A 22,896-nucleotide genomic window follows, 5' to 3' on the forward strand; every position below is an offset into this window, starting at 1 on the left:
ACTCCGGGAGCTGGTGATGGACAGGGAGGCCTGGCGTGCTGTGATTCATGGGGTCGCGGAGAGTCGGACACAACTGAGCGACTGAACTGAACTGAATTGAAGCTCTTTGAGAGAAAGTACAGATATGGTAAGGATGGTCATGGAGATCCAACACCCAGCCCTGGCCTTTATCGTGGGTGGGAACCAACTCGTAGAAGTTAGAGACAGATTTCAACTTAATAGCGGGAAAACTTTTCAATAGTCAGAATGTCCTTCCATAGGAAGCAGTGAGCTCCTTGTTAATAGAGGGATTCAAGCAGTGGTTGGAAATCTCTTGGCGGGGCATCTAAACGGTCAGTGCTCTGAATGATTCTGAAAATGGGAATCTATGAATTCCCTTCATTCAATGCTCCCATCTCTCAAAAGAGGGTTGGAATTCATCTTTTAAGACTTTCTGTGAGTTTAGGAGTACATGCCTTGAGTAGATGCAAAGGTGGTGGCTCTTGAACCCACGAGGGTGGATTTACTGAGGAAACAGGTTGCAAGTTGCTCAGCACCAAGTCTGATGACTGAATTGGGAAAGGCAATTGGGCAGCTTGGGTTCACACTGTAAAATAACAGGGCTACATGCTTGGTGAACACACTCCAGGCACAAGATTTACTCTAGACTGCCTAGTCCTGTTGATCAAAGGCAGCTGCCCTTCCATTTCTTTCACTGGACTGGAAGGAAACCCGAAGTGACAGACTCTGTCTGAAAAAAACCCTCCAGGTCCCACAGCCACCACAGTCCAGAAACCGTGAGCGTCAAACACATTCGTGCGGGTGGTGATTTGTGTGCAGTCAGGACCCGCAGGCTCATGCTGTATTTCAACCTCCAGCAGACCGCCTTTGACACTATAATTTGGCAACAGCGAGCAAACCTGTCCCAGAAGGGTTAACCGAATCTGAGTTAGATAGTTCCTCATCAAAGATTCATTGTAGGCAAAGTTACACAAAGCAGAACAAGGTAAGAGGGGGGAAAAGCTCAAACATTCCAGCCAATATGTTTCTGGGGCTCACAGAAAGACTGCTTGAACACATTTCTTTATCTTACGGGTCCCTCAGGTGTACTTTTCATTGCCTGGGGGAGTCCCTGCCCTGTTTCTCAGCACAACTTATCTCAAAGCAGGGAAATAGGTGGAAGGAAGAAGATACTACAGTCAACAGAGGTCCCCACACATTAGAGAGAGTCTCTGGAGCACCCCAAACTGACCCTGGGCTCCCCAAGCCTAGAGCACCACCCAAACAAAGCCCAAACAAAACCACATCCAATAGTCTGCTTTGCCTAGTAAGTTCCCATAGACTGGACGGAAGGGAGACTTCAGTCAAGGCCCCTGGAAGAAAGAACCATGACAAGATGTCATCCCAGCAGAGAGTGGAAAACAGCAAGGGTACCATATTGGGCCAGTGTGAACCCAACATTCCTTCTTCAAGTTGTCATGGCCATTGCAGAACAGGGAGGTGACTCCCTAAGACGGGTCACTGATAGGGCTTAGACCCCTCCTGGATCAGCTTAGCTATGTTACCTACTCGAGTCACACACAGAAAGACACCATATCGCAGCTCAAAGCAGGAAGGAAACTGGGCTTTAACACTAATCAAGGACTCTTACTCTTTGGAATCAAGTAAGACCATGACGTTAGCCAACCATTGATCCCAAACAGTGCCACTGGAAAGAGGGCTATCTGTGAGGGTGTAGGGAAAATGAGTCAAAGCGGAAGCATGCGCCTTCAGCTGGGCTCTTGGCAGAATTCCCTGAGCATTCAGCCACCAGCCCCACAGTAGAGGTGTGCCTGTGCTGCTGTGGGTCACTCGGTCAGCCCAAGAGCACCCGCCTCACTCATGCTCACTCGAGAGCCTCCCCCAGGGAGTGTGAACGGTCTGCCCAGACGGAGGTAAGAACACAGTAACCGCCCCCTACAAGCATGCCATTCTTCTACCTTCGGGGAACACAGAGGCATCCCAGGGCCCACCAGTCTCCTAAATCAGTCCCTAGAGTCGCTGTGAGCATCCACTGAGCCTTTGGATCAGCGATATTGAGGACCAAACCTTGACCACTGTGACCTCCTGGGTTGACACCCATGGGTGGCATCTCAATTTCACTTTAAGCCTCAAAGACCTTACTCAGAGGTGTTTCATCCATCAAAAGTCAGAGTCGCTGTGAGCACCCACTGAGCCTTTGGATCAGGCAAAGATGATCCATAGATGACTGCATAGTTCCCCACACACACAACACGCAATGCCCCTCCAGACCCTCACCAGCCATGACCCCCATGCCCCTAGAGCCCTCCACCCCAAGTACCATCATGTAGGTATGCTTCCTCCCTGATGCCCACATTTGCCTAGGCACCCCAAGCCCAGAACAAAGAATTCAGCATCCAACCACGCACGGCCCCTCCCCAGCCAGAGTTTTAGCCCCGCCCAAACCCCAAAGACCCCAGACTCACCGCTGGAGCAGTCAGGCCCTCCCCAGCCAGGCTCACAGTGGCAGGTGTCCGGGGAGATGCAGCGGCCGTGCACACACTCCTCTGTACACAAGGCTGTCGGAGGTGAGAAGAGAGGGAGGAAGAGCAGAACAGTGTGAAAACCGACCATCTGGTCAAGGAGCACAATCCACTTTGTAAAGATGCCCCAGGGCCCATGGATGCTCAGAACGCATCTCTGGCTTCAGGGAAAAGCAAGCTACTCCTGACCTGGGTTATTTAATTAACTCTGAAAAGGATTCAATAGGGTGTGCTTCATCTCAGCCTTGTTTCCTAAAATGAAACCCAAGCCTGAGAAATGGCAGCTTTGTGACTTTTCAAGAGTTATTTCCTCCAAAAAAAGGAAACACTCATTTTTGGCTATCAAACTAGAAGACGTCTTTAAAAAAAAAACAAACAAAAAAAACAGCTGATGGGGATGGCAAGAGTATAGGAATCTGGACAGTTCATGCACATGGACTCTGATCTCATAGAATATACATTTGAATAAAGGAAGACAGAACGAGTTTTTAAAAAGGGTATTTGCTCCAAGGTTTAACACTAGAAGACCCTCCACAAAGCCCAATCCCTACATCCCCACCCCTGCTCTCTTTGCCCATCAGCTCATAAAATGACCCACCTTTCGGTTTCCCCAATTTCTTTCTGCAAAGGCCCCCACATTGATCAGGTTGCCTGAAAAGAATCTGTTCCCCTCACGTTTTCCCCACCTTTCTGCCCTCCTCCCCAAATGGCCCTATTTTGGGGCTCTCAAATGTCAGCAAATCTGCAAAGTACACAAATGCTGAGGAAAAAGCAACAGCTAATTATAAGAAAGTAATTAAGAGAGACAGCCATGATGATGATAATTGTAATTAGAAAGTGCCTGGCAATTTCTTATCACGCAAATGCTACAGCCTCCTGAGTTGGGAGGCAATAGCAGCATAGTTTCCATCAACTACCCCACTACTGAGAAGGCTTATTGGCAGCAGTTTGAGAAAGGGAGATTATTTCTCTCTCCCTTTGACATCCACATTTTCTCAAGGTCATCCATTGCTCCTGAGAGATCTGCCCCACCATCTAATCCATCAGTGAGGGATTACAGAAACCTCCTTGGCCACCCCCACCCCCCAATTTTGTAAGCCTGTGAAATCAGCGGCTACCATCAACACTGTCAGTTTTTCAGAAGGGATCTAGATGAAGCTTTTTTTCTGACAAGTGACTAGACACCTTCTCTCTGCTTGGAACTGGCCTGGGCCGGGGAAGCAGGTGGCCCCCAGTGGTGAGCTTAGAGGAGCTGCCACTGACTTCCAAACACCCACCCTGCTTCCACGTCCACTGCTTGGTCGAATGCCCAGCGAGAGGGTGCTGTCAGGTTAGACAACAAAGTTCATTTTATGGTGGGTGTGGGGTCCTCTGCATGTGTGCATGCTCAGTCGTGTCTGACTGTGTGACCCCATGGACTTCAGCCCACCAGGCTCTTCTGTCCATGGGGATTCTCCAGGCAAGAATACCGGAGTGGGTTGCATGCCCTCCTCCAGGGGATCTTCCCAACCTAGGGATCAAACCCACATCTCCTGCGCCTAATGCACTGACAGCGGACTCTTTACCTACTAGGCCACTGGGGAAGCCTGTGGGGTCCTCTGGCCCCTCCCGAATACAAACCTTGGCTCTGAAGCTGTTGCCTTACCTTTACCTAGGCCTCCTGGCAAGGCAGACCCCAAAGAACCATTTCAGATGCCCCATTGGTTCGTAGTTTGCTGACAGCCCACCCTTTGCCAGCCTGGGATGTGGTGTGTCTGGGGGGAGCCCTGGCCCTGAGTCCTTCTCATTGGTACAGATGGCTTTTAGGCAGAGTTCTGGTTGTGCTCAAGACTTCGAGAGCCCCTCACTTCATGGCTCCTGGGCAGTGGCTGGGGCCTACTAGCTAACCCACTTCTTAGCTGAACCCTGACCCCAGTGACCAATTCCACTTAAAGCCACAGTGAGCTCCTCACTCAGTAGCTAACAAGACCCCAGTCAGTCATCCCTGCTGCCTGGCTTTCCCCGCTCCTACCGCACTTGCTTAACAAGCTCAGATTCAATGTCCCCAGAGTACATCAGACATGAGGCATCCATCCCCTGGTTCCCCATCCCAACCCTGTCCTCAGCGGCTCCCTCTTCCCTCCATCCCACCCCTCAGGCTGAGGCCGCACTTCTTTCCATTCCTGGGCCCCTCACCTTCCAGCAGACCCTCCCGTCAGCTTGTCAGGTGAGCCCAGATACCTCCAGTCACCTTCTGACTGCAGACAGCAGCGCCTTGATCCCTGCGCAGGGGTCCTGTGTGGAAGGCGAGGGCAGGCAGTGGACCAGAGAACTTGCCCCATGTTAGGTCTGAAAGGCACCTCACAGAAAATCGATCCATCTGCTTCATTTTATCCATGGAGGAACTGAGGCCTGGCTGTCTGGGATCCCACAGACTGCGTGATCTCTGGTCAGGCAGGAAGGAGCTGGAGGAGGAGGCTCCCAGAGACGGAGGCCTCTGAAGGCTGAGGGAGGCTAGAGGTGACCACGATCATGTGGCCTTCATGCCGCATCTAGGCTGGACGTCCTCTCCCTCCCAGAAGGTTCAAGCCAGAGAAGCTGTGTCAGTGTGCCAAGTCCCCTGAGGGCTGAGCAGGGGCTTGGAGCAGCTCAAGGGAGAAGGGACAGGGACTAGCCAGTGCCCTGCCACCCCTCGCCTCTCTGGTCTTCTGACCCTAGAGACCTAAGCCCTGGCCTTTGTCCTGCACCCTCTCCTACCTGCAAGGGAGGCACCTTCGGGGGCTCTCAGCAAGCTCTTCCCATTCTCCCTTCCCATGGCCTCTCCCAGGGACCCCTAGTACTGTGTGCTGAGCACCTCCCCCAGCTCAGCCCTGGATCCAGCACCCAGGCTCCCGGTGACTCTACCGGCGGAGTCCCTGGGCCTGATTCCAGGGATGTGGTTGCTGTCCCCGCAGTCCATCCAGACCTCATTGGCCCCCTCTCCTCCTTATCACCCTGGTATTCTGTCTTGGCTATCTGCTTGTCAAAACCTCAGTTCATTCATATTTCATTGGAGTTGTTTAGATAGTGTTGTTTGAAGCATGAAATATTGATAGCAAATTTCTGAGGTGCAGATAGCCATATCTGGCAACTGGGCCACTACATGTTTGTGTATCTGGTGAGGACGGGACAGGATAGGGGTGCTGCAAGGTGAGTCTCCTGAGGGGGAACAGAGGTAAGACCCATGACGCCATGTGGAGCAGGGGCAGCCAGCTCCTACCCCAGATGCTACTGGAGCCCCAGGTGGACAGTCCCTCCACATAGGGCTGGGGTTTACATGGCAGCCACCCCCAGAGTATACAGGTCCCCTGAGTTCTCTCTGACCTGAGTCCTTCACGCCAGCTGACCCCCCAGGAGAGGCTGAGTCATGGTTCCGTCACCCCCACCTCCTCCTTCTCAGGCTCTTGTAACTTGAAACGGGGGCATTCTGTCAAACGCCCCTTCTCTCTGCTGCACACCCGGGTGCTGTCATGGGCCACCCGAGGCTGGCTCTGCCGAGGGCTCCATGGGGAAATCTGAACCTCTGCCCTCTCAGCTTCCCCACCCTCACCACCACGCCATCATCCCGCCTCAGTCCCGCCTCTACCCTCCTAGGCGTTAGAGGTGCATTTAGTGAGGAGCAGCACGGCACAGCGGCTAAGAGCACAGATGGCACCCAGGGAGCCGGGGCTGGACCCGCAGCGCCACTCATCAGCTCCAGACTTCAGGCGAGTTACCGCCCCCTCTGTGTCAGTCCCCATCTGTTCAGTGGGGGAGAGTGACAGGCTGGGCCTCGGGCTGTGTGCAAGGATTCAGTGAGCTGACAAAGTACCCAGAGCAGACCCTGGGGTCCAGTCAGTGCCGAGTGAGTCCTGTATTGTTATTAGTAGGGTGTCCTCAGCCCCAGGGCAGGGTCTTGGCCATGCCTGAGCTTCCTTAATCCTCCACCCCCAGGCTGTCTCTCTTGTTCTCATCTTTCACTGAGGTCATAAACATGGAGGGGTGAGCTCTCAGGGACATGGGGGCGGAGTACTGGAGGGCAGCCCCATCCCCACCTCCTTGTGGAGAGGCCAGAATGGAAGAGAATGTGATGACCCATATTTAAACTCCCTATCTGCTATTTACAGTTACAATTACAGGACAATAAGCAAATAGTTTAACCTTCTGTGCCTCAGTTTCTTCGTCTGTAAAATGGGGACAATAATAGTATTTATGTCATGGGCTATTGCAAAGATTTAATGCAGTAATACATAATGAGTGTTTAGACCAGTGCCTGGCCCCCAGTGAGTACCCAATAAACAGAACCTGCTCTTACAAATTCTCTCTCAGGCATACAGCGTGGGGTCTGGATTCCATGTCTGAGATAGCTGATGGTGCTAACCACTCTGTGCCAATTCCCGTGTGCCACCGGTTTCTGAGTGCCCTCTACGTGCCGGGCTTCCACACACGCTACCTCAACATCTATCACGGGCCATCCACAAAGACCCTGAGAGAGTTACCTCTGTCAGTACCTGTCTCTCCTTTGCAGATCTCCAGCCCCTGGGGGACAGAGGCCACTTTCAATTGGGCTTTTTAAAACTCTCATGATTCCTGGTACACAGTAGGTGCTCCATGTTTGTGGGTCCCAAGGAGAGAGCACCAAAGCAAGCATGGAGAGGGCATGGTTGTCTTTGGTTTCAGAGGTCAGTCACAGGGAAGTCGCCACATCTCTAGACCCTGCCTCTTGGCTCAGGCTACTTCTGGACCTGTGGGAACAGGGTGGTGGGTGGTCTCGAGGGATGGTGGGGGCTGTAGAACAAGCCCAGCTGCAGATGTGAGGAGACCTGGGTTTGTGTCTACCAGCATCCATCTCAGTGATATCAAGCAACTCACTTTCCTCTCCAGGCCTGTAACTTCCCCTGGAATTCAGATTAGACCAGAGGCGGTCTGAAGTCCCATTCAGCTGAGAGTTACCAGAAGCTGTCACCTGCCCATGTCCTCCAGGAAGGGCCTGGACTATGGCCAGGGCTCTAGTCCCACTCCCTGATCCCCAGGCCCCATCCTCTTCCTATGGTCTTGATGTTTTAGTCACTAAGTTGTGTCCGACTCTTTAGTGAGCTCATGGACTGTAGCCCAGCAGGTTCCTCTGTCCATGGGATTTCCCAGGCAAGAATGCTGGAGTGGGTTCCCATTTCTTTCTCCAGAGGACCTTCCTGACCCAGGGATCAAACCCGAGTCTCCTGCATCAGTAGGCAGGTTCTTTACCATTGAGCCACCAGGGAAGCCCTTCCTGTGGTCTAGTAAACCTCTACTTTTGATCTCACAGGGACCCCTGGTATCTGTCCTCCATTCCTTTGAAAAAGGCACTGGATGAAGAGCCAGGAGACCCAAGTATGAGTTCAGACTCTGGGCCATCTGACACATCAGCCTGGGCAGGTGGCTTCCCCTTCTCTCGTCTATACAATAAGAGCATTAAAGCACATCACCCTTAAAGGCTCCTTCGACTGCTGACACTCCCTTGATCCATGTCACAGGAGCTGAAAGCTTGAAAGGCTTCCCCTCAGCTCCCCAGTCCCTGTCACTGGGTCAGCAAGGCCAGGCACAGCCTCCATCACTCAGCTCCACCAAGAAGCTCAGAGGGCTACAGCCAGCTCAGTCTGCACAGCTATGGAAGGTGAAATATTTTCCCACCAGAACCTCCCTACCCAAACAGGGTTCCTCCTGACTGGCCCTGCCATTTCTCCAATGAGCTTGGGTTGATCTGGTCTCCCCAGTAGAGTGTGAGCTCCCTGAGGTTAAATCCCAAGTCATAAACATCCCTGGAATTTACCATGCCTCACAGTCACTCCATGAGTGGCTGTTGGCGACCCTGTGCTTTGCAAGGGAACTTGACAAGACTGGGGAGAAGGACCAGGATGCAGAGAGCATGGAACCATGACCTGTGAGGATCATGTGAAGGTTGGGACTTGTTGATGGTGGGCAAGTGTAGCCTGAAGAAGCAAGTAATGAGTGGGAGGCAGGTCGAAGTCAGCTGACAGGCTGTCAAAGAGAAGTGGGAGCCAGACAAAATAGGAACTCAGGGGCACACGTGACAAAGGGGCAGATTTCAGCCAAACTCAAGCAAGATTTTCTATTACATGGATGGTTCAGCAGTTCAGAGGCCTCTTTCTATAGGTAGGTAGCAACCCATCCCTGGGAACATTTCAGTAGAGTATAGAGGACCCACAGAAGCTGGAGGGCAGAGGTCGGGTTCTCACGTCACGTGCTGCTGCCATCTATTTCTATAAGTGATGTTTTGTTGGAGCGCAGCTGTGCCCATTCACTGACATATTGTCCAAGGCTGCTTTTGAACTACAGGGACAGAGCTGAGTCCTTGCCACAGAGACTGATGGTGAGCAAAGCCTAAACTATTTGCTATCTGATTCCTTAAGAGGGGATGGAAGCCTCCTGCTCTAGATTTCCCAGTTTGGTAGGAAACTGGATGTTGGGACTCTTAAGGTCCCTTTCCCCCTTCTATACGTCGATCATTCACTCATTCCCTAGTGTGACCAGATGGTAAAACAAAGACCACACTGTGCTCAGGAAAACACCCAGTGATGCCCACTCTCCTTTCTCAAGTGGTCCTCTGGATCCTCCTGAAGGTGCAAGAGGCTGGGAAGCATCACCTTCAGCAGCCACAAAGTCTCACCTGACCCTTTATTTCGGTCCTCTCTTTTCCTCCTAGAGGGGCAAGGAATATGGACAACATAACAACCACTCACGCTGCAATTGCTTAGGTGGATACTAGTGGCTACGGTAAGTGAAAGAGGCCAAATATAGGTCCTCTTTCTTTGCTGGACACTGACTATCCACTGTTCCACTTCATCCTTGAGGCAGGTATTGGGTTGGCCAAAAAGTTTGTTTGGGACCCAAATGAACATTTTGGCCAACCCAACAGTTTCCATTATCCCTTCTCAGTTCAGTTCAGTTCAGTCGCTCAGTCGTGTCCGACTCTCCGTGACCCCATGAATCACAGCACACCAGGCCTCCCTGTCCATCACCAACTCCTGGAGTTCACTCAAACTCATGTCCACAGGGTCGGTGATGCCATCCAGCCATCTCATTCTCGGTTGTCCCCTTCTTCTCCCGCCCCCAACCTTTCCCAGCATCAGAGTCTTTTCCAGTCAGTCAAGTCGTCGCATGAGGTGGCCAAAGTATTGCAGTTTCAGCTTTAGCATCAGTCCCTCCAATGAACACCCAGGATCGATCTCCTCTAGAATGGACTGGTTGGATCTCCTTGTGGTATAAGGGACTCTCAAGAGTCTTCTCCAGCACCACAGTTCAAAAGCATCAATTCTTTGGCGATCAGCTTTCTTCACAGTCCAACTCTCACATCCATACATGACCACGGGAAAAACCATAGTCTTGACTAGACGGACCTTTGTTGGCAAAGTAATGTCTCTGCTTTTTATCCCTTCTCAAGCCTTTATAAATAGTTTTATTAAACCCTCCTCTGTTAACATACCATCTGTTTCTCACCAGGACCTAGCTGATCTGGTTGCCAAGACAAGGTTTAAACTCACATCCATGTGATGCTAAAAGGTCTGCCCTTAACCTCATGCTCCACCACCACCTGGACCACAGGCTGAGTTAAGTTAGTACCAGTGCCAAATCTGTCACCAACTTAGCAAGTCCCTTCCCTCCCTCTGGGTCACAGTTTCTCATCTATGAAATGAAGGAGCTGAATGACATGATTCAAATGTTCCTTCCAGCTCTGGGAGGCTAGGGCTTGAATTTTTGGCTCACTGATTCAAGCCAAGCTTGAGAAGAATCCATTCCACACATGTAGATGCAGAGCTCGGCATCGGAACGCGTGTGCTCCGAGGTACAGAGGCAAGGCCAGAGCATCAGTCCTGGGCCGGGTTGGGGATCTTGGCATTGATCCAAAGGGTCTAGGTCAGACTTGGGGTCTCCTCTGCAAATGAACCCAGAGTCAACACTGGCCTGTCGCTGGCCAAGGCTGTCTTTTGCTCACGATGAGCCCTCTGAATCAATCCCCCAATCCTATTAACATTCCATGCAAGTCCCTGAGGTATTCATGGTAATATATTTTGCCTGGTGGTTTGCAAAGGGTCTTCTAGTTAATGGAACTATAAAAATTACTTACATGAAAAGGTCAAGATAAATAAAGAAAACTTCCATGCTCCCTGGCCAGCTAGCCTGATACTCAGCTAGGACAAAAGAAGGCTTGGGAGCCAAGGAAAGGAAGTGGTAGCCTCCCAGAATTCTTTAGCACATGGCTTCCAGAGTTTTCCACTAACCCCGTTTTCCCCAGTGTTTCAAGGCACATTGATCAGCCCTCCATCAGCATTCTTGGCTGGAGCCTCAGATCAGGCTGTCATTTAATTCGGCTTGGAGAAAAAATGACCTACATCCAAACAGGCCTAGGTGCCAGTTCCAAAGCGACACACTTAGCATGCATGAGCCTGTCATGGCCAAGGTCACATAGCATGTGAGGGTGGTGGGGGTGGGTACTTGTGTGTCTCTGTCAGGTAATCACCAAAGGAAGTTCTAAAACAATTCATCAGATGTGTATCATTCATTCCTCTCCAAATACCAGCCTGGCAGCCCTTCCACAGCCAGAAAGAGCCAAAACAGCTGGTCAACACATCTAGAGTTTGTTAATTGCTGTGGTCACCTGTGGCTCTGAGACATGAATACTCAATCTTTTTTTAAAAAAAGAAGCATTTCACCTGCAGGGCTGAAAGGATAGAAGGACATGAGGGGCCAAATGCTCTCCTGGTCTGTGGCCTCCAGGTCCCCTTTCCTCCCAATGGCGGGGGGTGGCGGTTGGTCCTAGGGAGGCTCACACAGGACCCTGGGGTGGGTAACCAGGGGCTTGTCACCCCCACTCAACCAGACACTTTGGCCCAGAGCCACTCATCTTGATTCAGTGGTGCCCTAGCTGGGTTTTATTCTTTGGCATCCAGCATCATCTCAAAGCCCAGGTCCCCGTTCTGCCGTGTCAGCTGTGTGACCTTGAGCCACTCACCTTGTCCTCAGTGTCCTCATCTATAAAGTGGTTGTGAACTTAGAGTTAATTCACGCAAAGTGCCTAGAACCAGAGGTTGGCCATAATTGCTGTTGGTTGTTTTTGTTTTTAATGCTATTGTTAAGCTTCCTCTTCCCAGGACTGGCCAGGGCAGCTGGGATGCATGGCCCCAGAGTATCCTGAGGCTCATTTATAGCTCAAAAGGTGACAGAGTGGCCTGGTTCCTCATTTGCCCAGGCAGGGAGGGGAGCAGCCGAGCATGGGGAAAACTGCAGACAGAGAATAGGAAGGGAGGAGACACACTGGTTCACCTCACTGGTGAATTATAATTTACCCAGGGGGCACCATCCACACCCCTTTCCTCTTCCATTTCTCGGAAAAGAGGAACATGGAACACAAGGAAGCCCCAGGCTGCCAGGCTCTTTCTCTCAAGGCAGACTAGTGGTTGTACTTTTGGGGGGAAATGTGAACTTGGGGGTGGTACCTGCAGCCTGGGGATCCTACCTGCTCCCCTGCACCCTTTGCTTATTCATGCAAATACCCACCCTCGCCTGCCTTCACCTGCTGTATCCTGGGCTCCCCAGGCAGGGCTTATGCAGAGGAGTCCAAAATGAGAAACTGGCCAGGTCTTCCCTGCCCTTGGGACTCCCAGGCAGTCAACACTCCTCCAGTTTGCTCTTGATCTCTCCCCACAAAGAGCCCCTCTGACCCCTAGGAGCCTGGAGCACCCCCTCAGAGAGCTGTACACAGAGGAACAAGGGCTCAGCTCTGATTCCCACAGGCCAGGAGCATGAGGCAATGAGAGAATGGACTCGGAAGAGAGTCTGAGAATGCTACTTCCTAGTTGTGTGACCCCAAGAAAGTCCCTTAACTTCTTCAGGCCTCAGTTTTCTCATCTTCAAAATGGGAACAATGGGAACTTCCTGGGTGGTCCAGTGGTTAAGACTCTGTGCTTCAACTTCAGGGGGCACAGTTTCAGTTCCTGGTCAGGAAACTAAGATCCCACATGCTGCAAGGCCAATAAATAAACGAATAAATAAATAAAACCTGCTCAATCACAGTCCCATGGTTGTTAGGGGCATTAACAAAGGGAAAAAACACTTTCAAAAAATTTAAAATAAAAATAAAAAATAGGATCGGGACAATGATCCTCTCCCACAGAAGATGGTTGCAAAGTTAAATCATCAGCATATATAAACTGCTTAGAACAGTGCCTGTCACATGAGAACCATGCTATTATTTCTTTCGAGATCATCTATTACATTCCCCTGCCTCTGAGCACTCACTCAACCAGAAAGCATTTATTAAGCACCTACTACATGCCAGACACTCTGCTACGTGCTAGAAATACCAGAAGCAGCTGCAGTCCCTGTTTTCTCAACGTGAGAGTGGGAACGGGAGATGGTGAGCGAGCGAGCAAGGATACTGAGATGTCCCTGGAGGCACAGCAGTTCAGGGTGGGCCTCTGCAGTTCATCCTATGTGCCCGCACTTAGCCCAGTACCCAGCAAATGTCCCATAAATACACACTGACATGACTGAGTATCTGAATCTGTAAAACATCTCTCCCCTCTCCCAGGGCTCCGCCCGTCTCTAATGTGGGCCAGGCTGGTTAGGGTTGAAGATGTAACTCAGCTAAGAGCCCAGGACAATGCCAAGTCCCAGGTCTCCCATGGTGGGACAATGAAATGCCCTTTAGAACAACTCCAGGGACTCTCCAGCTTAGAGTCAAGGATTGTTCCAGCAAAGATCAACAAGGATTTCAGTCAGGTTGGGGCCCTCACATTCCAGCCAGGAGCCCTGAAGGCCACTCATCATCAAACTACAGGATCAGATCACAAACTCCCCTAGGGTCCTGTCTTATATCTACACTAGTCACCGCAAGATATTAGCCTGCCTCTCAGGGCTTGACTCAACATAGCTTAACCAACAATAATTGTTTATCAGTTAAAATTGCTGGGTGGCTCAGATGGTAAAGAATCTGCCTGCAATGCAGGAGACCCAGGTTTGACCCCTGGGCCGGGAAGATCCCCTGGGGGAGGGCATGGCAACCCACTCCAGTATTCCTGCCTGGAGAATCCCATGGACAGAGGAGCTTGGTGGGCTACAGTCCATGGGATTACAAAGAGTCGGACATGACTGAGCAACTAACACTAAACTGCCAACTTGTCAGGATGGGTTTGCAGGTAAAACAACGTGTGTGGCCGCTGGGCCCGACAGAAACACCAGCATCACAGTCAGTTCCCACGACCAACCCTGCAGGCCCCAGAGCTGCCCGTGGACACTCCTGGGACTTCCGCTTCCTCACTTGGTAAAGGATTTTCCCAGCTGAGCTGTTCAAACCACCATGCCGGCGTTCCTGCAAGGAGCAACAGCTTTTCAACTTGTTAATGAGGTTGGAACATACGGCCTGAGTCAGCAACCCCCAGCGCACAACCCAAGAAGATCTTTTTCTGTTTTTTTTTCCCCCCACCGTTTGACAGATGCCAGGCTTTCTCCAGAAAGATACATTCCAACTGATTTATTTTTTTCTTTGGGAAATCGATCCTCAGCGCCTACAAGGAAAGCTAAACATGAGGCTTGTTGAGCACGTTTTTAATGCTCTGATTTAAAAACTGGTCCCCAGGTTCTGCCTTGTGGCTTGCCCTCCCTGAAGGAGCTAGCTGCTTCTCCCAGTCACATGTGACAGAGTCCTACAGGAGGTGCTGGGGTGTGAGAAGATGTTCATTAGAGAGGCCCCGGGCAGAGAGCTGTGGTTAAGCATGTGGGCTTCAGGTTGGACAGACCTGGGTTCACATCCTGGTTCTTCCACTTGACTAGCCGTGTGGCCTTGAGCAAACTAGAATACCCTAACAACACCTGGGGTTCTCCAACTGTAAAACAGCTGCAATAGCATCTCCTAAATAAAGGGTTGTTATGAGAGGCTAAATAAAACAATGCCTGTAAGGTGGTTGGCAGAGTGAGAGGCAGCCTACACATGACCCTCATACACTCAGAGAAGTCAGCAGGCACTCAGAACCACAGCACTTCAGAGCAGAAGGGGCCAAGTAGTTAGAGTCCCCACTTCCACCACTTCAGCCAGTGCTTGGAGCCCCTCTCCTGAAACCCATGCCAAACCCCTACTGAGAGATTCCCAGTAGCAGGAAATGCAGTCACTCTGCTCCAAAGTCACTCAATGACATTCACATCCTCAAGAGAGAAAGGCTCTCCCCTGCCTCCGGACCTCTGCACATGCTGCCCCCCTTCCCGGAGACACTCTTCCCCCTCTTCTTTGTTGTCCACCTTAAACAGGCCAACTTCAGGAAGCCGTCCCTGGACACTGCAGAGGGCCAGGTGCTCCTGATACACGCTCTCCCAGCACTTGCCCTTCCTCGTCAAAGTACATGTCAGATGTTACTGTTTTGCTTGCTTCACTGTCTTCAACTCTGGACCAGGAGCCTCTGAAAGGAAGATGCTCACTCCTTTTCTCTCTTGAAACCTTATGGCCCAGCACAGACCTGGCACAGAGCAGAAGCTTCATAAGCATCTGTTAAATGTATGACTGAATCAATCAAAGAAGCCCCTTCTGTTTGTGAGCCACTCTAATTACTAGAAAGCCTTTTTGCTTCACTGAGCTGAAATCTGCCTCCTCAGAACTTGCCTGTGTTGCTGCTGAGTCTGCCCCTTCCTGCTCCCCAGCCCATGTTTCATCCTGATTCCACATGACAAGCCTTCAGGGAGCTTTTCTATTGAGACTAAAGCTGATCAGATACAGTGACAGGAAGCCACAGCTTCTAAGGAGGGTGTGGTTGGGACCGAAGGTGTGCACGAGTGGAGAAGCGTCCTTCCTGCCTCCGAAGTTAACATTTTGTGCTGGATCCTGGGGCCAGGCTGTTGCCAGCAGCTGGTGTGAGGAAACCCACGCCAGCATTTACAAGCACCGTCACTGCCATGTGCCCCAGTAGTTGGGACACCCTGTGGTCCTGCTGGCTTTAAATCTCATTCCTAATGCGGAGCTAAATCAGGAGCTACTTAGCATCACTGATTTAGGGCTTTAATAAAAATAATGCAAAGTGGAAGGGAAAGGCAGCTGTGAAGGTCACTGTCTGCTGCTCCTCCGTTCTCACCACCACCATCCCTGTGAGGTTCTCTACCCAGTCGAGGACCCCTCAATTCCCTTGAAGCCCACAAGCAGGAATTGGTGATTTTATGAGCGGCATGCCTGCTCAGTCACTTCAGTCGTGTCCAAATCTTTGTGAACCTATGGACCATAGCCCACCATGCCCCTCTGTCCATGGGAATCTCCAGGCAAGAATACTGGAGTGGAATGCCATGCCCTCCTCCAGAGGATCTTCCTGACCAGGGATCGAACCCTCATCTCCTGTGGCTCCTTCACTGCAGGCAGATTCTTTACCACTGAGCCACCAGGGAAGCCCTTTTATGAATTAGTCCTTATCAAATCACATTTCTTTGTAGCCTGGGCTGTATTTGTTTCCTGCTGAGTTATATTTAGGAATATCCTAACTTCTTGGGAACTTAACACTTCTCCTCTTTGAAAAGATGCTTTAAACATCCCTGGTCCAAAGAGTCTAGAGGCCTGTGACCCTGCTCTGTGGTTTATTTGTCACCTGGACCACTCAGGACGGGGCAGGGGACAAGACAGACTCTTAGAGCCTTTACAACCTGACATTCTATGATTGGGGAATTAGCAGGTCTTCCCTCAATAGTTTAGAGAAGTTCATTTCCAACTCCCTGATGAAACCCAACCATTCCTGGACCCAGGGTCAAGACTGTTTCCTTCCATTTCAAATAACTCTATTTGAACATTGAATACTTTAGTTCTTAAATAACCTTTTCATGTTAAAAAACAAAAACCACCATCATCTGTCTCATAGTTTCTAAGTGGCAAAGCCAAGATGCAAGCCCCAGGCTGACGGTCCTCCCCACCCCCCAATATGGCCTTTTGAGCGGACCTAAACCTTCAGGGTGGCCAGTAAATGAGCTATGTGGGCACACAGGCTCGGTGAGCAGGGAAGGCTTCCCAGAGAGAGGTCCCAGTGTGTTGGGAGGGGCAGAGTGAATGAAGCACCTCTCTTGAACAGACAGAGGTTTCAAAGACAATCCTGACCAGTTCTCTCCTCTGACTCTAATGGTCAGGGTAGGGTCACTTGCCTCTCACTGTCTGGGGAAAAGAACAAGCCCAGCCCTGGTGACTTGGGGTGGGGAGCAGGCATCCCACTCTGACCCTCCCTGCCTTGCTCTGCAGGACGGCCCTGGCCCTCGTCCCCCCTACCCCTCCCTTAGTTCAGTTCAGTTGCTCAGTCGCGTTCGACTCTTTGCGACCGCATAGACCGCAGCACGCCAGGCCTCCTGGTCCATCACCAAATCCCGGAGTCTACCCAAACTCACGTCCATTGAGTCGGTGATGTCATCCAACCATCTCACCCTCTGTCGTCCCTTTCTCTTCCCTCCCTCAATCTTTCCCAGCATCAGGGTCTTTTCAAATGAGTCAGCTATTCGCATCAGGTGGCCAGAGAATTGGAGTTTCAGCTTCAACATCAGTCCTTCCAATGAACACTCAGGACTAATCTCCTTTAGGATGAGCAGTCCTAAGCCATGAACAGCAACAACTGAGGTGAAAATGGGCAGGGATTCTGTTCTCCTAAATATCTCATCCAAGGGCCTGTCCCCATATCTTTGGGGAAAAGCACCATCTCGATATACTTGCTCTTGAGAAAATGGCAAATGCCCCAGATCATTCACTGCAGCGCTGTCTATGACAGCTAAATGTCCATCCACAAGGGGAAAGGTAAACAGTCATAGTAAGGCTATTCTGTGGAATACTACACAGTCATAAAAAGGAATCAGAAAGCTCTCTGTGTGCTGATAGCATATACAAAGCTAAAGGTGAAGTGAAAAACATAAAGGCAGAGCATTGGGTTTGGAATATGCTGCCATTGGTGTAAAAATTAAAAAGCATAGGGAAAGAATGCATATACATACTTCCTTATATGTGTATAAACTATCTCAGAAAAGATGCCCAAAAACTAATACTGGCTTCCTTCAGGAAGGGGGAACTGAGAGAAAGGCTTCCTATTACATCCCCTTTTGTAAACTGTGAAATATTCAACCAGGTGAATGTATTATCTGTGCAGAAAATAAATACCATTAAAGCTGTAAAAATAAGGCACTCTCTCCAAAAGCCTCTGTTAACATACACAAGACTCCTCTGGGAGAGAGAACACATTAGTGTCAACCTTATTAGTGCTGAGTGAGAGTAACTGTCATCACAGCGGGGCCCTGAGGGGACGGGACTCCGGGCTGAAAAGCTTGGCGGAAGGTTTGTTCTCATCAGGTGGCTAAGCCTGGGCCCCTATCTGAAGGTCAGTCCTCCTTCTGAGGGAGGGCCTGAGAAGTTGCCTCCCTGGCAATAGCCTAGTTTCTGTCACCTTGGCCCAGCCCAGGCAGACAGCAGGGTCCCTGGGGGCTTTGCAGCACCGGGCAGACAGCAGAGGCTGGCAGGGCAAGGATACACTGTACCAACTTCCCAGCAGCTGCCGGTCAGCACAATGTGACCCAATAAAACATCGTCGCCCGAATTCCCCAAGATGACGTTTACTCTTGCATCACGCTGAGGAGTATCGATCTTTCCAAATAAGGCTCTTGTTCTCCCTTGTCCCAACTTTCATCAACCTAACCCTATAAGACGCTTTCCTTGCTCCATCCCCTTCTGTCTCCCTCCTTCCTCCGTCCTTTTTGGGTTTTTCCTTCTGTCCCACTCCTCTCATGTATGCCATTTCCTTCCCCCCTTTCTCTCTTCACTAATTAATTCACTGCTGCTGCTGCTGCTCAGTCACGTCCAGCTCTTTGTGACCCCATGGACTGTAGCCCTCCAGGCTCCTCTGTCCATGGGATTTCCTAGGCAAGAATACTGGAGATGTTGCCATTTCTTTCTCCAGGGGATCTTCTCGATCCAGGGATGGACCCAGCATCTTCCGCTTGGTAGGTGGATTCTTTACCACTGAGACAACTAATTCACAGCCCAGCTCTAAGCATCTCCCCAGTACCAGAAGTGACAAAGCTCCCCGTTCCTTCCATTGTAGTGATGGTCTCTGGTCATCCAGACCTAGTCCCCACGGCCCTTTGGGGAGATGGGTTGAGGCAAAAGGAGGGAGGAGGAGAGAGAGGAAGAGACCGCAGCATGTACCAAGCTGGCTGTGTCGTTTCCGGTCAGGGCCCCGGGAAGGATGCTGAGGGGACCTCCAGATTGCTCAGCATGGGCCCTTGAGAGGACACTGTGCTCCAGCTGAGAGCATGCTGACACGTGAGCATCCTCTTTGGGTTGCTGTACCCTTTCCTTTCTGTGTCCGACAGTGGAGCCTACTGGAAAATGTCAGAGGATCCTGACCCTCTCTCTTGCTGCCTGTCCACCTTCCCACCTTTCCTTCAAGGTTCAGCCCATGCCTCTCTGCTCAGGGCATCCTGCCAGAAACCCCGGCTGGCCAGGAGGGGGCTACTTCCTATCTCAGTTCTGATGACTCCTGGCTCCCACCTCCAACTCCTTAAAAGATGGTCCAGATGTTCTTTATCTGCACCTTGCTCTCCTCCCCCCAAGTCCTGTCTTGTTACCTAGCACAGTATTTACAAAGGGAAAAAATTTGGTGAATATCTACAGATGGACAGTAGAATGGAAAGAAGGGAGGGAAAGAGAGATTAAAAAAAGATAAAACATTTGTCTCTGAATATTCAGAGCATATCATATTACTATTCATCCAGCACTTTGTAATTTCTAAAGCTCATTTATGTTTGTCATTTATTTACTTTCCCAACTCCCATAAAAAGTTGGCAAGACAGGGCTGTTACTATACCCATTTTACAGATTGGAACACTGAGGCTCAAAGACTTGAAGGCACTTGCCCAAAGTCACCCACACCTGTGCTGGCCAAGAACTGGGTCTTCAGCTCCTCAGCCCTGGCCCTTGATACAGCCTCCCTGGCTACCTGTATTATTCCCCCAGCTTGCCTCCTTGAGCAACTGGCATGATTAATTATGCCTTGAATGTGGGGGGCTCATGTCACAGGCTGGGCTACCAGCTGCTGGAGAGCAGAGACCTGTCTGATGGTCTTTCCAGTACACAGATGCAGCCCAGAGCCCACACTGCACAGCAGCAAGGTGGATGTCTGCTGGGATGGGAGCCCGAGCCTCACACTGCAGGGAGCGAGCACATAGCAGAGCTGGCTCCCCAGAGCCCAAGGACACATGCTTCCAGAAATCAGAAAGCCCAAAAAGGCAAGACACTTATTTCCCCCTGGGTAGAAAACTACAGGAAAAGTGACAAGTGATTCAGCTCTTTAAGCCCCGAACGTCATTTCTTTCATTCCTTGCCCCAGAGCGCCTATAGGGGACACAAATGGCAGGCATTGAACAAAACATTTTACCGAAACAAAAAACAAGATCGGGCCCAGAGTGGGTTGCCATGGAGTCCGAGAAGCCCTCGGAAGGTAGCAGTCAGGGTTGCAACCCACATGCTTCCACGACTCCCAACACACCCATGTGCAAACATACAGTCCCCAGGCCTAGGCTCCGCCTCCTCCAGGCCCAGAACAAGGCCTCCGGGAAGGCAGGATCAAACCATTCAGACAGGAGACTGGGCTGTGTGACCTTGGGTGAATGCCTCTTAGAGTTCCAATTTTCTCATCTGAAAAGTGAAGATGGCAATGACTTCCTTGTTACAAGGTACACAGACAAAAATCACAAGTGCTATAGGGGAAATGGTTAGACCATGGTCTCCAGAGCTGGGGTCCCTGTGTTCAAATTCCAACTCTACCACTTCCCAGCTAGGCATTCATTATTAGAGTACTCACTTTACTACTGGCTGCCTTGTCTCCCCACATGCCTGCATTACAGGTAAAGGCAGCCTCTGACCTTGGCAAAGGGAGGAGAAAGGGAGGGGATGGAAGGGAAACTGAGGGCAGGTCTCAGTTACCAGGGCAACTTTATATCTGCCCCGCAATTTACAGTTTGTAAAAACCCTTCTTTCCCGGGATCTCTGTTGTTGCCTTTCTGCTCCCCTCCCCATGTGTGGTTCATAGTGAGGGTTATCTGTCCAGTATAAAAAGATGAGAACCCCAAGCAGCTCAGAGGAAGCAGGTGACTTGGCCAAGGTCACACAGCTAGTTAACAGCAGAGTCACAGCCAGAATCCAATCCACCAAAGCCTGCTTGTTCTGGGCACCTGTTCCCACAAAGGGAAGAGGTGAGACCTGCGAGAGTTCACAGGGCAGCAGCTGCCACTCCCCAGTCCACATGGCCTGGCAGTCTCGGGGCAGGGCACCCCTGTCTAAGGCTGCAGGGATGCCTCCGTGCCCCCCGAGCTCGGCTCCAGACTCCCACCTGCGTGCCCCACCTCAGTGGCGATGGCAAGGTCAGGGGTTCTATTCCCATAGGAGCCCCTCCACCTTCTAGTGTCTTAGATACATAAAGCTCAGTCCCGCCTCAGGGTCTTCACCCACGCAGTTCGCCTGGCTGGCACTCCTCGCCATCCCCAGGTTTCACAATTTGCCCTTCAGCTCTCAGCCCCATACTCTTTCCCCGATCTCTCTATCCTCTCATCTGAGTTCTCCCCAGGATTGGCTCTCATCACCCCCTGCTCTTGTCCTTCGTGGCGCCCACTGAAGGTGTCATTCTCAATTTACTTGCGGGGGGGTGGTTGTTGAAAGGCTGTCTCTCATTAGGTATCAGCTTCATGGCGGGGAGAGACCCCTATCTCTTTTGTTCACCCCTGAACATCCACCCATGGCGTCAGCACTGAGTACAACAGGCATTCAATACATGCTGTCTGAATAAGTAAATGAATACATTGTTCAGCCATTTGAGTAGGCACGCAGTAAATGTTTGTTAAATGGATGACCCTCTTTCTGAAAAGGTGCAGTAATTGCTGTCATAAGGACACTACCAAAATAAACATTTCTCTTTTCCTGACTTCCCCCATGCCTCTGTGGGACTGGATATAAATAACACCTTGCATTTGTATGTAACAGAGTAAAAATCCAATTCATGTCAGATCCCACATATTCATCTTGTGAGGTAGGTAGGCAAATGTTGCTGTCAGATGGGACCCAGGAAGAATAAGCAGTTTCCCCAGCTTCACATAGAGGTTCATGGAAGAATGGAGAGCAAAGTAGGGCTGTCGCCACTGCCCTGATCAAGCCAGACCTGCAGCCCTTCCTACAATGCCAAAGGAGGGTGGAGAAATCTGGGAATGATGCCTTGCTGAACACCGAGCTCCCTGAATGAAGGGTCGTGTCCATTTTCTCCATCACCTGGCCCAGAGCCTGGCACATAGAGATGCTTGAAAATCAGCTGCTAAATCAACAAATGATATTTTGCATGGAAAAGAAAATGGGGGTCAGAGAGAGAAGAGAGGTTTCATAAACATCTAGAAAGCTATTATATGGAAGAGAGAAACTTGTTCGGCAACCAGAATAGATACCCTTCTCTCACCAAGAGTAGTCCAAATCCATGTGGGCTTCCAAAGAAGAGAGTGAGTTCCCTGTCAACCAACGTAATCAAGTTGAGTCCGAATAATCATCTCTGGCTGTGACAACACAAGGCCTCCAGGCTACACAGCTTCCCGGGCTTCCATTTACATGTGAAGAATGTGTGAATGATGGCCCACACACCCAGGCAGAGATTAGTATCCAGAGAGCTGTGTCCAGGGTCTGTGGACTGCAGGGTCCCACCCAACCCCGAGAGTCTGTGGTTCTGCGATCTGGGTATAGAGAAGGGTCAGGATCCACACCCTGATCTCCTAATTCGAAGATTTCAGCCCGAAGTACATGAGGCCTGGGGTTCAGGACCAGAGGATCTCACAGCTCGTCTCTGAGCTTCAGCTACTTCACTTTACTTTTGGCCCTTGCTCTCCCAGTATGACCATGCTGGGGTTAGAAAACTGAACCTCCACCCTTGAGTGTGGGTTCCCTGGTACCCACTGTCCCCTTGGTGCCTCTTCCTCTCCCTCCATCATCTGGACACACAGTCTCATCCACACACAACCCCCAAAAGTCTAGCCAGGGTGCTGGGTGGCTATTGCCCTGAGAGCTAACTCCCGGGTGCCACCACCTCTGCCAGCACATAGCAGCCCCTGAGCGGGGGAGACAAGGGTGCAGCTGGAAGGAGGCCCAGCTGGATCTGAGACAGAAGAGAAGAGGGAGGCAGCCATCGTGGGGCTGAGTGCCAGCTCCCCGCCACCTCTGAAGGTCATCTGATGCAGCTGTCACCTCTGGCCCTTCCCTCTCAGTGGCCACTACAAGAGAAGAACTTTCAAATAGCCTCCACCAAGCAACAGGGAAAGTCATGAAGGGGAAGGAAGTAGGACTGGCCCACCAAGC

At 50.9% G+C, this 22,896-nt stretch overlaps 1 protein-coding gene across 1 annotated transcript in view; it reads right to left on the reverse strand.

The window, feature by feature from the left end:
* The window catches only part of MEGF11 (multiple EGF like domains 11), a 387,229-nt gene that overhangs the window by 194,536 nt on the left and 169,797 nt on the right, over positions 1-22,896 (reverse strand). Inside the window, exon 5 of the mRNA XM_088839921.1 lies at positions 2,466-2,558. Within this exon, the coding sequence (XP_088696047.1) occupies positions 2,466-2,558 (93 nt within the window). The remainder of the gene's footprint in view (positions 1-2,465; positions 2,559-22,896) is intronic.

Source organism: Moschus berezovskii, chromosome 9 (genome assembly GCF_049115385.1).
Source record: "Moschus berezovskii isolate FMDL1 chromosome 9, NW_MosBer_1.0, whole genome shotgun sequence".
Lineage (NCBI taxonomy): Eukaryota > Metazoa > Chordata > Mammalia > Artiodactyla > Moschidae > Moschus > Moschus berezovskii.